We start from the raw sequence: 14,301 nt of genomic DNA, 5'->3' as shown, positions 1-14,301 counted from the left end.
TAAACCAGGCTGGACTTAGAAAACTGAAACTTATTGTACAAGGTGGCAACTGGGCCAGGGCCTTAAACGGTGCCTGAGGCTTAAGCTGGTGCCCCGATAAGATGGCGCCGGCTTCACTAACAATTAATTATTTTGCTTACTTGTAAAAACTACATGAAAGCAATCACTTAATCAAAATTATGCACCTCGGACTCGCCACATTGCCTGGTGTGTTTTAGGTGCTCAGATTTTTTTTGAATGTACCCATTTTGGGATACACGGTTCAGTAGTATTTAGTACATTCACTGTGTTATGTAACTGTCTAGTTCCCAGATATTTTTATTACCCCAAAAGGAAATCCTGTATCTATTAAGTAGATACTCAGTATTCTCCCATTTCCTCTAGCTCATAACAGCCACTATTCTGTATTCTGACTTTGTGTGTTTACCTCTTCTGAATTTTTTTCTAGAGATGGAATCATATCATATGTGACCTTTTGTACCTGCCTTCCTTTACCTACTCGAATGTCTGAACTTCAGCTTGTTGTAGCATGTATCAGTGTTTCATTCCTTTTCATGGATAAGTAATACTCCATCACATATATCTATATACCACATGTGTATTGTTTATTCATTCTTCAGTTAATGGACATTTGAGTTGCTTCTACTTTTTGGCTATGGGGAATAGTGTTGTTATGAACATTCATGTACAGTTATTTGTTTGAATATCTATTTTCAGTTCTTTTGAGTATAGGCCTAGGTTGGAATTGCTGGGTCATGATAATTTTATGTTGAACTTTTTGAGGAGTTGCCAGTCCTTTTCCATAGTGGCTACTCCATGTGATATTCCCACTGGCAGTTTATAAGTGTTCTGAATTCTTTATATTCTCAACACTTGTTATTTTTCATTTTTAAAATTATAATTGTCTGACCTTGCTTTTGTAAGTGTGTTTCTTAAATTTAAGGCAAAAATAGTTATGTTATATTGTTATTTTAAATACTGGTTTATAAGTGATAAGTTTTCTTGACTACTTTTCAGGTATATGATTAATTCTTAATGAATAAAATGTCTGCTGGAAATTTTGACCTTCATAATGATGTTAGAATAAAACGGTAACCTAGGGCAGCTTCATTTGTGAAAAGCTTGCAGTGATTTTCAATTGCATAAGTTGTACTAGGCTTATTTATGTATTAAAATAACATTTGGTTATGCATATATTTTGTAAACTTTTATCGACTGATAAATTTTTTTTTCAAGCAGAAAGAGAATCTCACTAAGATCCTTGACACTTTTTAGTAATATTTTAATCGTATTTGAAATACTAGATTTGCTAGCTTTTATTTTGTGATGAAAGTAATTTATACATGAGAAATCATTCCATTAATCTGTTTTTGTATGATGTGATTTATTTTGTAGGTGCCGAAGACACTCGGATTATTAAGGGTATTAGGTACTAAGCTATACAGTCGCCAGGGACAAGAACAGGTAATGCAAATTGGCTTAACTTTGTGTCTTTCAGACATTTTCACCAGCATACCTTTAAGGTCAAATTTGAGTGAACTTGAATGTTTTCATAATTATACACTTTGCAAGTGTATATATTAGTAAGAATCCATAGTGTTTATTTTTCTATGTGTCATCTTATCTCAAGTTTTAAAAAAAGTTTTGTGGAGAATGAATCCAGTCTTCCTGGGGCCTGGTTGTGCAGACCAAAGCATTCTCCTACAAGTGTCATGTATCTATGAATTTATTATTTTAGCTTTAAAAAAAACTTAGAGGGTTTTTTGTCATTCATAATTCTATTTTTTTGCTATGTTTTAAAATAACAATAAATACATTACTCCCCAAACTGAGATTATTGATGCTCCAAGAGGAAATGAGCCTTACTGATCTGAGATTTCAAGTGCCATCGTTTTGATGTTTTGCCACTTAATAAGATAAGAGTGGCTCTATGGCAAGGTTTTAGACATTTGCATACTGAGAATAAGCTTCGCACTTAGGGAACTATCTGTGATGGAGATGCTTACATTTCCTCTCTCTGCGTGGTTCTCCCACAGGACTTGACTTACGCAGGAGCATCAGATCATACTCTTGTCTTAGGGAAATCAACTAACCAAATTTTTCAGCTCTTCAGTTTCTTCCCTAAACCATGGGTAGAAATATAGATAAACTTTTTTTTTTAAAGATTTATTTATGGGCCCAATGCTGTGTGTAGAAAGTTTAGCTGCCATTTGCAGCACTGATATACCATATGGGTGCCAGTTTGATTCCCAGGTGCTCCACTTGCGATCCAGTTCCCTGTTGATGGCCTGGGAAAGCAGTGGAAGATGGCCCAAGCGTTTGGGACCCTGCACCCATGGAACAAGCTCTGGCTCCTGGTTTCAGATGGGCCCAGCTCCAGCCATTGTGGCCATCTGGGTAGTGAACCAGTGTATGGAAGATCTCTTTCACTTCTCTCTTTTTTTTTTTCTCTCTCTAACTCTGCCTTTCAAAATAAAAAAAAAAAAGACTTATTTGTGTTTCTGAAATTCAGTTACAGAGACAGAGGGAGAGATCTTCCATCTGCTGGTTCATTCTCCAAATGGCCACAACAGCTTAGGGCTAAACCAAGTTAAAGCCAGGAGCCAGGACCTTCATCTTGGTTCCCCCGGGAGGTGGCAGGGGCCCAAGCACTTCGTCTTCTGCTCCTTTTGCCAGGTCATTAACAGGGAACTGGATCAGAAGTGGAGCAGCTAGGATACAAAGTAGCACCCATGTGGGATGTTGGTATCACAGGCAGAGACTTTATCCACTGTGCCACAATGCTGGCCCCATAAATGAGGATTATTGTTTAATATATTTTAAATTTTAAGTCCTGATTATTTCTTCAACATTAACTTCAGCCGGTCTTATATTCTGGATTGGTTTGTCATCATATCTGAATAATTTAATAATTATATAATAATTATATAATTGAATAATTATTCAGTAATTGAATAATTACTGTTTTCTAGTTAGCATTTTCTTACTCATTTCATGGATTTATCTTCATTTTGCAAATCATGAAACATGTGCCACTACCTTGATGTTTGTTTTTGATGATTTACTGTGTTACCTCTGTTGGTTTTTCTAATACTGTGTTAGTGTATGTTTCCCCATCTCCTTAATAATAGATAAATAATAACTCTTTCTTTAATAAATTTTAAAGAATTCACAGGTTTTCCTTTTATTCTGTTGACTATAATTAAACAAGAATGTGGAGTTTCAGTATTTATTCTTATTTAACAGGCATTTACTTTGAATCAGGCATGGTGTTAAGGCTGAGAATAAACATTGAATGCAGTGTACCTCCTCAGTGAGATAGGCTGGAAGCAGTTGAGAGCAGCACAGTACTATGACCTATTCTGTAATGTACTACAAAGCATTGTTGACGTGCAGAAGAGAGTGCATTTACCTCTGGTTTTTGCCTTGAAGTGAGGAAGAGTTCTTCAGGCAGAAAGGGGAAAGTTGGGCATTTCCAGCCTAGCAGCAGTGTGTGAAAGTATCAGGACACTGTTGGAATACTCCAGTGTGCTGAATAGAGAGTCCACAGACTCTGGATTTCTGTTTTCCATGTTCACTTCATTTGGACCAGTATAGTATTAGTAACATTTAGAACAAGGATTGTTTGGCCTCCAGTATTAATGACTCTTTTTTTGTTCCCTGTCTGTACATGGTAGAACTCAGTTTATTTATGTGATGTGTTCGATCAGTACAGAAAAGCCGTCTTCTTTTTACCTTGTCTTACCTACTGGGAGCTCTGGCTTGTGTAATGTTGACCCTTGCTGTTGGCCGGAACTCATCTCTTTCTTGTTCTCATTAGTGTACTCTGATTAATCCAAAGAAGGGAGAAGCAAGCAATGAAATTCCCTGTATTTGACCTGTCTTTGTGACACACTGGACCAGAACCCCTAGCTATTTGGACTTTTTAAAAAGACTTTTTGAATTTAGTGTTCTCAAACCAATGCCTTCCGGTCAATATCTGATTGTTAGGTATGTCTCTTCCTAGTCCAGAAGCAGTTATAGCTCATAGATTTTTGTAGTACTGTAATTTTAGAGCTGAGTGAAAGGGCTCTTAGAGATTGTGCAAGAAGTCTTTGTTTTTGTGACCACTTTTGAACTTGCATGTGATCTCATGGGAAGCATGCATTTCTGGCATTACGATGCCTGTTCTATTGATGAAGAAACTCTGGCTCTGTAAACTTACTTATTTAGTGTCAGGGATGGGTTTGATCTGAGTTTGGCTTATGATCCAGTCCTTTTTTCCTGCCCAACCTCTGTGTTTGGCCATTGTCCAAACCCTTAGTCTGACAGAGAATCAGAAGCCAGGTTGTGGTGCACATACAGGTAGCCACAATTATAAATTACTTATTATCGCAAAAAGAATAATCTATTTTACCTTTTAATTTTGGCAACAATTATGTTCCCGTTTTAAACTGTGTTCTTAACTACTGGTATTTTTTTTGAAAATGATAGCCCTTCCTATGTAATAATCATATTGTTGGGGCTGGCATTGTGGTGTTGTGGTAAAACCTGTGACTCCAGTATCCCATATGAGCATCAAGTCAAGTCCCAGCTGTTCTTCCCAGCTGTTCTTCTGATCCAGCTCCTTGCTAATGGCCAGGGAAAAGCAGTGGAAGATGGCCCAAGTGTTTGGGCCCCTGCCACCCACTTGGGAGACCTGAATGAAACTCCTTGTTCCTGAATTTGACCTGCCCCCTGTCCTGGCCATTGGAGCCATATAGGGAGTGACCCAGCAGATGGAAGATCTCTCTACCTCTGACTTTCTATGTACTTGTCAGATATAAAGTAGTAATACTGAGCTTGGATAGTATTACAGGCAGTATATTTAGTACTGCTGATGTTCGATAAATCATAGTGCTGGCAGCTGTTATCAATTTACTAATTTTCTTATGGCTTTCTTATAGGTCTAATCATAGAACTAATAATTAGTAGTTTGACATGTTCCTTTAGGATTGTGGTTTAGTATGCCCCAAACTTCTATGGCACTAAAAATCTTCTGGTTTTCTGATACATATTTTAAGGAGTATAATAATACTCAGAATTATTGATGTTTTTTATAAAACATACTAGGTCAGAAAATTTCTTTTTATGGCTTTTCACCTCATATTTTGACAGTGTTTTTGTCTTGTGTTGCTAACTAGACATTTGAGGATGACTTTCTCTTAACTGGAGGTCATACATGTAAACTACATTGGATGAGGTTATCTGCTAAATCCTGGAGGGTGGGGATTTATCTTTGTTTTGTTCACTGATGACTCCCTGGAGTATAAGACAGTACCTGGCTTGTAATAGCTATGTTTTAAAAATTTATTTATTTGTACCAATTTTAGTATATATGCTGCCAATGTGAGCTTTATTTTTGTGAAAGTCAGAGTTAGAGAGAGGGAGAGACAAAGAGAGAGGTATTTTTCATCTTCTGGTTCATTCCCCAGTCACAGTAGTCAGGGTTGGGCTAGGCTAAAGCCAGGAGCCAGGAGCTTCATCCTGGTCTATCACGTGGATAGCAGGGACCCTAATACTTGGGCCATCTGCTTTTTCCAGGCTATTAGCAGCCTGGATCTGGATCTCAATCTGGCTCTGAAGTGGATCTGAGTTGGATCTGAAGTGGAGCAACTGAGATAGGAACCAGAGCCCATATGGGATACTAGCATTGCAGGTGGTTACTTTACCTGCTACACCACAGTATTTATTTATTGAATGTGTAGTGTTCCATGAGTACTTGTGGAATGTTAGAAGAGCAGTGCTTATAAATTTACCTTTTAGTGATATCAGAATTCTTTTTTTTTAAGATTTATTTATTTATTTGAAAGAGTTACAAAGAAAGGGAGAGACAGGAGAAAGAGAGATTTTCAATTCGTTGATAATACTCCTCAGACAGCCACAATGGCTGGGACTGGGACTGGGACAGGCTGAAACCAGGAGCCAGGAGCTTCTTCTGGATCTCCCAGGTGGATGCAGGGGCCCAAGGACTTGGGCCATCTTCTGCTGCTTTCCCAGGTGCATTAGCAGGGAGCTGGATCAGAAGTGGAGGAGCAGGAACTTGAACCAGCACTCATAGGCTGCCTGTGTCACAGGCAAAGGCCTAACCCACTATACTATGATACTGACCTTAGAAGTAACTTCCATATAGTGGTTCACTCCCCATATGGCCCAACATCCAGAGCTGGGCCAGGCTGAAGCCAGGAGCTTCTTCCATGTCTCCCATGTGTGTGGCAGGGGCCCAAGTACTTGGGCCACAGAATTCTTTTCTTAAGAATATGTAGCAATTTAGAACATTAGGATTCTGTGCACTGGAATTAAATGCTTTCATTTGTACACTGCTTGTGTATTTGAATAGTGTAGACAATAGTAAATCACTCATTTTTCATTCTGTATAGATGATAAGCAGTTAAATAAAGTGAGTCAGTTTTAGCTAATCTCAGTATCAGATCTGATACTTAACATTAAAAAAATCTCTGTTGGGAAGTAAAGGTAATTTTTATTGAGTGAGAGGAGGTACAATTCCTACTCATCTTAAATGTTGCTGCCAGGAGAAGGCTTTCATTAGTGTTTTGAATTAAGAAAATGTTAAATGGATATTTGAGCTAGTGGTTTAGTGTAGGAAGTAAAATTGCGAGTTAAAACCATGTTCATATTATTAATTTCAGTTGTGTTGGTATCACATTTTTACACAAGGTATTTAGCAAAGTAAAAGGAAAGTATCTTTTGAAAATTTTTGGGAAAAGATTTTTGACAGAGGTAAAAAGGAGACTTGATAATTTAGTCACTTGGAAGGGCCATGAGTGAATTTCCAGTATCAGAAGACAACAGCGTAATCAAAGTCTACTATACATAACCTTTTCATCTGCCATCTTTCTTTGCCTCATGCTGTCTATCCAGTGATGTTAATGTACCAAGTCATTGATCTAGCTGGATTGTCATTAGTGTGGTTTATACTCCATGGACCAGAACAGATTGCCATAGCTAGTTATACTGTCTTCTGTCAAGTTATACTTCATGAGAATTTAATTTTGTTCATAATTTAGCAATTTATGTAATTTTGGCCTTGTCAGTCAAAAATCTTAAAAAGATAGTAATTCCATTTTTAAGTCATCAGATGTATACCGCATAGTTTGTCTCTATATTTTAATCCTCACAAGAAACCTATAAAGGTATAGTGTTATTATCCAAATGTTATAGAAGCGGATTAGAAAAATTAAGTGAGGTCTTATACCAAGTGACATAGCTGGGACTCTAACCTTGGTACGCTGAAGTGCAGTGTCTGTAATATTTTAATAGTACTCTATTGCTGCTGTGTTCTTTTATGTGCCATCAGAGAGCAAAGTTAATATAACTTAGTAGAGAATGGGGTGAAATACCCCTGGTTTCTTTAAGCATATATAGGTATTTTATCAGTCAGTGGCTTTACTTACATTCATCTTACCATCAGACTGGTTACATAGAATCAGAGGAAAAGTGTATTGAGGGGAGAGGGAGTTAAATTATAAAATTTCAGTTATTTTTTTAATTTGATGGAAGATCCCATTTTTAAAAAAGATTTATTTTATTTATTTGAAAGAGTTACAGAGAGAGGTAGAGACAGAGAGAGAGGTCTTCCATCCGCTGGATCACTCCCCAGATGGCCGCAACGGCTGGAGCTGCGCCGAGCTGAAGCCAGGAGCCAGGAACTTCTTCTGGGTCTCCCACATGGGTGCAGGGGCCCAAGGACTTGGGCCATCTTCTACTGCTTTCCTAGGCCATAACAGAGAGCTGGACTGGAAGAGGAGCAGCTGGGACGAGAATAGGTGCCCATATGGGATGCTGGTGCTTCAGGCCAGGGCTTTAACTCACTGTGCCACAGTGCCAGCCCCAGAAGATCCCACTGTAAAATGTCTTCTGGGTGGCTGGTATTTGACCAGTGGTTGAGATGCTGCTTAGGACACCTGCGTACCATATTGGGGCTCCCCGGGTTTGAGTCTCAGCTACTCTGTTGTTTTCCGCCCAGCTTTTTGCTAACGCCCACCCTGGAAGGCAGTAGATGTTGTCTCAGGCTTGGGTCTCTGTCACTCGTTTGGGAGACAAACTGAATTCCAAGCTCCTGGCTTCAGTCTGACACGGCCCTTGCTGTTGTGGGCATTTGGTTAGTGAATCAGAGGATGGAAAGTCTCTCAAATAAAATCAAAATAACTAACAAATCAAAAAACCAAAATGTCTTCTGTTAAAGTGGATTCTTAGTTATTCTCAATGTTACAGAAATACACTATCTTGGTAAAATAAAATCTTTAAATATTTGGTCATTAAAAGTAAACTTAATACCTACTAGATGTTACTAGGTGAGGTAGTAGACCAAGCAAATTAAGTTTATTCCTGTGGCTGTGGATTCTATGAATGTGAATATATTCCTGACCCCTTACAGTATTAAATATGATTGTGTTCAGATTTGTAATACCTGTTAGATGTCAGCAGCTCCCAAGTGGCATCTTTAGTCTGTTTCCCTTCTGGCTTCAGATTTGTTTATCAGTTGCTTACCTGACATTTCCAGTGGGGAGCTTTCAGACATTTGAGATCAAACATTTCCAGAACAAAAGCTGTGATGGCTTCTCCTCTTCCTTTCCCTTCCTTGTTACTCTTCTAGATTACTTCCATAATCTGCTTAGTGGCTGAATTGAGACACCCTAGAATTATTCTCTACCTTCTGTCCTTCCCCACATCTAACAACACCCGGCCTGTCAAGTATGCATGGAATATTTCCATATTGTTGTTCTTCTGTGGCTATCATCACTTGTAAATTTGCATCTCTCCTGCTTTAGTAGATACGTAACCAGTTTCCTTAGCAACCTCAGTGACTTAATTTGAATCAGATAATCTCATTTCATTGAACTAAGGAAGGATGAAGAAAGCACTGAACTAATTGAGCTAAGCCAGGATGAAGAAAGGCTAACAATTCTTGTTTCTTTTTTCTTTCTTTTTTTTTTTTAACACCATCTTTAAAGGGTAACATTTTTTTTTTTCTCAGATAGAGTTAGACAGTGAGAGAGAGAGAGAGACAGAGAGAAAGGTTTTCCTTTTGTTGGTTCACCCCACAAATGGCCGCTATGGCCGGAACTAAGCCGTTCTGAAGCCAGGAGCCATGTGCTTCCTCCTGGTCTCCCATATGGGTGCAGGGGCCCAAGCACCTGGGCCACCCTCCACTGCCTTCCCGGGCCACAGCAGAGAGCTGGACTGGAAGAGGAGCAAGTGGGTCTAGAACCCAGCGCCCCTATGGGATGCCGGCGCCACAGGTGTAGGATTAACCAAGTGAGCCATGGTGCCGGCCCAAGGGTAACATTCTTAACCTTGCCCAAAACACATAAGCTGACCTGCTCCTTACTCTGTGGACTCCTCTTGTGTCACCAGTTTTGTTCTGTTTATGTTGTCTTTCATCTCATTATGTTCTTCAACTAAGATGCCATGTTCTTTTCCTTGTCGACGCTGCCTTTTCTCATGGGAGTAGTTTTCCCGTACCCATTCCCATGACATCATCGCAGGAGTCCTGGCTTCAGGCATCAGCTCTGTTTTGATATTCTTTCTTACAGCAACCGTTGTTTTTTCCTCTTTGGAAGTAATCTGAGTTTTCTTTCTTTTTTTTTTTTTTTAACTATTTATTTATTTGAAGGAGTTACACAGAGAGAGGAGGAGAGGCAGAGAGAGAGAGAAAGAGAGAGAGGTCTTCCCTTCGTGGGTTCGCTCCCCAATTGGTTGCAATCACTGGAGCTGCTCTGATCTGAAGCCAGAAGCTTCCTCTAGGTCTCCCACTCAGGTGCAGGGGCCCAAGAACGTGGGCCATCTTCTGCTGCTTTCCAAGGCCAGAGAGAAATCCAGCATAGAGCTGGATTGGAAGTGGAGCAGCCAGGTCTCAAACTGGTACACATATGGGATGCTGGCATTGCAGGCAGTGGGTTAACCCGCTATGAATTTTCAGCTATATGTTTATTTGAATGCTTAGTCTGCATTTCTTTGGCTTGGGGAAGTGAGGACTGCTTCTGTTTTACCTTGCCCCTAGGATAGTGACTGGGATACAGAAGTTGCCTTACATGATTATCTATTTTACAGTGAGCCATGAAATCAGATTCCTTTTAGCTTGTTTTTGTGCCTCTTCTTTTCCTGTCTCCTTTTCTCTCCCTTTCCCCACTGTTTCATCCTTCCTTTTTATGTTAAAGTGTAAAACAGGAAATTACATCAAGCTAATGTGTGATTTGATGACTTTTTGGACAACTTTATTGAAATATTATTCACCTACAGTGGAAATTACCCATTTAAGATTTGCAATTCAGTTTATTTTAGTATATTCAGAGAATTATACATTCATCCCAAAATCAATTTTAGAATATTTTGTTTTCTCTTAAAAAAACTCTGAACCCCTTTATCCTTACCCCAAAAGCCCTCCATTTTCCCAGCTCTAGGAAACCACTAGTCTATTTGGTTTGTGTATAGTTCCCTATTCTGAACATTTAGTGTGTGTGTGTGTGTGTGTGTGTTTAATTTTTAAGATTTATTTGAAAGGCAGAATTATGGGTGCTGGGGGTAGGGGAAGGAGAGAGACATCTTTCATCCACTGTTTCACTTCCCAAATGTCTGAAATGGCCGAGACTGTGCCAGGCTGAAGCCAGGAGCCAGGAGCTTCATTTGGGTCTCCAGCATGGATGCAAGGGCCCATGTACTTGGGCTATGCTTCCTCTGCACATTAGTGGGGAGGTGGATCAGAAATGGAGCAGCCAGGTTTTGAACTGGCACCCATATGGAATGCTGGTGTTGCAGGTGGCCACTTTTCTGCTCCACCACATCAGTCCCATGAACATTTAATATGAATAGAATTATGCACTATATGGTTCTTTGTGACTGCTTTTACTTCGCATGATGATATAAGATTCATCTAAGTCATAACATATATCAGTATTTCATTTCATTTTTTTTGCAAATGATATTGTGTGGCAGACACACAATTTTAATTCTGTTTTTAAGTGCATAGATGTATGGGTTGTTTGTAATTTTTCGCCATCATGAATAGTGCTGCTTTGAACATTTGTATATGTATACATTTGTGTATATGTTTTTATTTCTGTTGGAGTAGAGTTGATGCATCTTATGATAACTCTTTGTTAACCATTTGAGGGACTGTCAAACTGTTTTCTAAATAGACTACATCATTTTACATTCCTACCTATAGTGTATGATGATAGTTCTATTTCCCTACATCCTTGCCTACACCTGTTAACTGTCTTTTGAAACTAGTAATTCTAGTAGGTATGAAGTGTTTCTCTTTGGCGTTTTCAAACTTTCTTAATCTAGTAACCATCCTCTAGGACAGAAACACAACTCTGCCAGCTCCCCAGAAGCAGCTTCTTGGAAGCTGTCCAATCACACTTGATACCCACCCATTCCCAAAAGTATGCATTGTTTGGACTCACTTTCCTTTAGAGTTATTTCACCCAGGTTTCATTTCTTATGATAAAGATTTTTTACTAGTATTTTAAGTATCTTTATATCTGCTGGTTCTTGTTCCACATCTCCATTTTTCCTTAAAATTTTTAGGTTGAAGAAATTGAGTGCATTCATTTTTTCTTTACTTTCTTTTTCTGTTTCTTTTTCATTTTCGTTTTTCCTATTCCTCTCCTCTCCTCCCCCTCCCCTCCCCTCTCTGCAGAGTTACAGAGAGAGGTAGAGACAGAGAGAGCGAGTTTATGTTATTTCACTCCCTAAATGGCTGCAATGACCAGGAATGGGGTACTTTTAGTTGAGTTGTTTAATAGTGTTTTTTACCTGGGTAGTTACCATATAAATCATACATGACTAATTACTCAAGTGATCAAAATAATAAATTATGCTTGAACATAATTATACTGAAGAAGATGCTATGACTGCTGAAAAGGCTGTGACCCTGTAAGAACTGTAATCATGGCTTATGGGTGTGAACTGGGTTGGAATTAAAGACATCTGTACTCTAGTTCAGTTTTGCTCTCTAAAATTGAATGATCTTGGACAAATGTCTTATCCCTTCTGGTCTTATGTTTTATCTTCTGTAAAATCTAACAGATGGACAGAGATCTTTTTTATATCTTTTTTTAAATTTGTATGTATCTCATAAATATAACATTAGGAACATAGTAGTTTTTCCCACCATACCTGCCCTCCCACTCACTTTCCCTTCCTCTTCCTCCTCCCTTTCCTGTTGTTCCAAGAAAGAAAAAGAAAAAGAAAGGAAAAATGGAATAAAAAAAAACTGAGAGAACTGATCCTCAACAGTTCAGACAAGGGCTGTTCTATGTTTTTGCTTCTTGAACGTGATTTCCCTCCCCCCCCCCACCCCGACCTCTTTTTTCTCCCCTGCCTTCTTTATTAATTTTCTTTAAAGAAGAACTCAAGGATGATACAGCTTTTGGGAGCTTTTAGACATGATTATAACTTTTGAGACATAATAATATCCTCCATTTAATACACTAAAAGGAAGTGATTCTTGAGAACGAGTTTTACTATTAAGTCTCATGATACAACTCTTTGGGCATGGAAAGTTTGTGCACTGTGACTCTTGTTTAACAAATAACATTCTTATGTATTACATCAATGATCACCCAAAGCTCTTGATGTGAGCTGCCTCAGCTATGGAAGCCTTTTGAACCCACTAGCTTGACAAGGCCATAAGCAAAGTGGAAGGTCTCTCCTACCTCAAGAGAAAAGTGCATTCTTCTTCTTCTTCTTTTTTTTTTGTATTTTTAAGGATTTCTTTTTTCTTTTTCTTTCTTTCTTTATTTTTGAAAGGCAGAGTTAGTGAATGAGAGAAAGAGAGAAAGGTCTTCCTTTCCGTTGGTTTACCCCCTAAGTGGCCACTACAGCCGGCGCACTGCAGACGGCGCGCCACGCCTATCTGAAGCCAGCAGTGAGGTGCTTCCTCCTGGTCTTCCATGCAGGTGCAGGACCCAAGCACTTGGGCCATCCTCCACTGCCTTCCCAGGTCATAGCAGAGAGCTGGAATGGAAGAGGGGCAACCGGGACAGAATCCGGCGCCCCAACCGGGACTAGAACCTGGGGTGCCGGTGCCGCAGGTGGAGGATTAGCCTAGTGAGTCGCGGCACCAGCCAGGATTTCTTTTTTCAACTTTTATTTAATAAATATAAATTTCCAAAGTACAACTTTTGAATTATAGTGGCTTTTCCCCCCATAACCTCTCTCCCACCTGCAACCGTCTCATCTCCCACTCCCTCTGCCATCCCATTCTTCGTTAAGATTTATTTTTACTCATATTTATATACAGAAGATCAACTTGGTAGATAATGAGTAAAGATTTCAACAGACCGCACCCACATAGGCACACAAAGTATAGAGTACTGTTTGAGTGGTGATTACACACAAAGTATAGTGTTTGAGTAGTGATTTTACCGTTAATTCGCATAGTACAGCACATTCAGGACAGAGATCCTTGGTGGGGAGCAGGTGCACAGTGACTCCCGTTGTTGATTTAACAATTGACACTCTTGTTTATGGCGTCAGTAATCACCTGAGGCTCTTGCCATGAGCTGCCAAAGCTATGGAAGCCTCTTGTGTTTGCCAAGTCAGATCTTATTTAGACAAGGCCATAGTCAAAGTGGAAGTTCTCTCCTCCTTTCAGAGAAAGGTACCTCCTTCTTTGATGGCCCATTCTTTCCGCTGGGATCTCACTTGCAGAGATCTTTCATTTAGGTTATTTATTTATTTATTTATTTTTTGCCACAGAGTCTTGGCTTTCCATACCTGTGAAACTCTCATGGGCTTTTTAGCGAGTTCTGAATGTGTTAAGGTCTGATTCTGAGGCCAGAGTGCTGTTTAGAGCATTTGTCATTCTATGAGTCTGCTGTATATCCTGCTTCCCATGTAAGATCATTCTCTCCTTTTTAATTCTATCAATTATTATTTGCAGACACTGGTCTTATTTATGTAATCCCTTTGACACTTAATCCTATCTTTTTGATCAATTATGAACTTAAACTGATCACTTTAACAAGTAAGATGGCATTGGTACATGCCACCTTGATGAGATTGAATTGGAATCCCTTGGCATGTTATTAGCGCTACCATTAGGGGTAAGTCTGAGTGAGCATGTGCCGAACTGTACATCTCCACCCTCTCTTATTCTCACTCTTCTATTTAACAGGGATCACTTTTCAGTTAATTTTAAATGCCTAAGAATAATTAAGTACATCCTTCTTTGATGGCTACTTCTTTCCACTGGGGTCTCACCCACAGGGGTCCTTTACATAGAATGCTATTTTTTGTTAGGATGTCTTAGCT

The 14,301-nt window shown here is 39.2% G+C and overlaps 1 protein-coding gene across 1 annotated transcript in view; it reads left to right on the top strand.

Moving 5' to 3' along the window:
- Positions 1 to 14,301, top strand: part of NBAS (NBAS subunit of NRZ tethering complex) — a 427,776-nt gene that overhangs the window by 81,581 nt on the left and 331,894 nt on the right. The window contains exon 11 of the mRNA XM_062208974.1: positions 1,396 to 1,464. Coding sequence (XP_062064958.1) covers positions 1,396 to 1,464 — 69 coding nt within the window. The remainder of the gene's footprint in view (positions 1 to 1,395; positions 1,465 to 14,301) is intronic.

Source organism: Lepus europaeus, chromosome 13 (genome assembly GCF_033115175.1).
Source record: "Lepus europaeus isolate LE1 chromosome 13, mLepTim1.pri, whole genome shotgun sequence".
NCBI lineage: Eukaryota > Metazoa > Chordata > Mammalia > Lagomorpha > Leporidae > Lepus > Lepus europaeus.
Note: the sequence above shows the minus strand (reverse complement) of the source record. Positions and strands in the feature narration are given on the sequence as shown.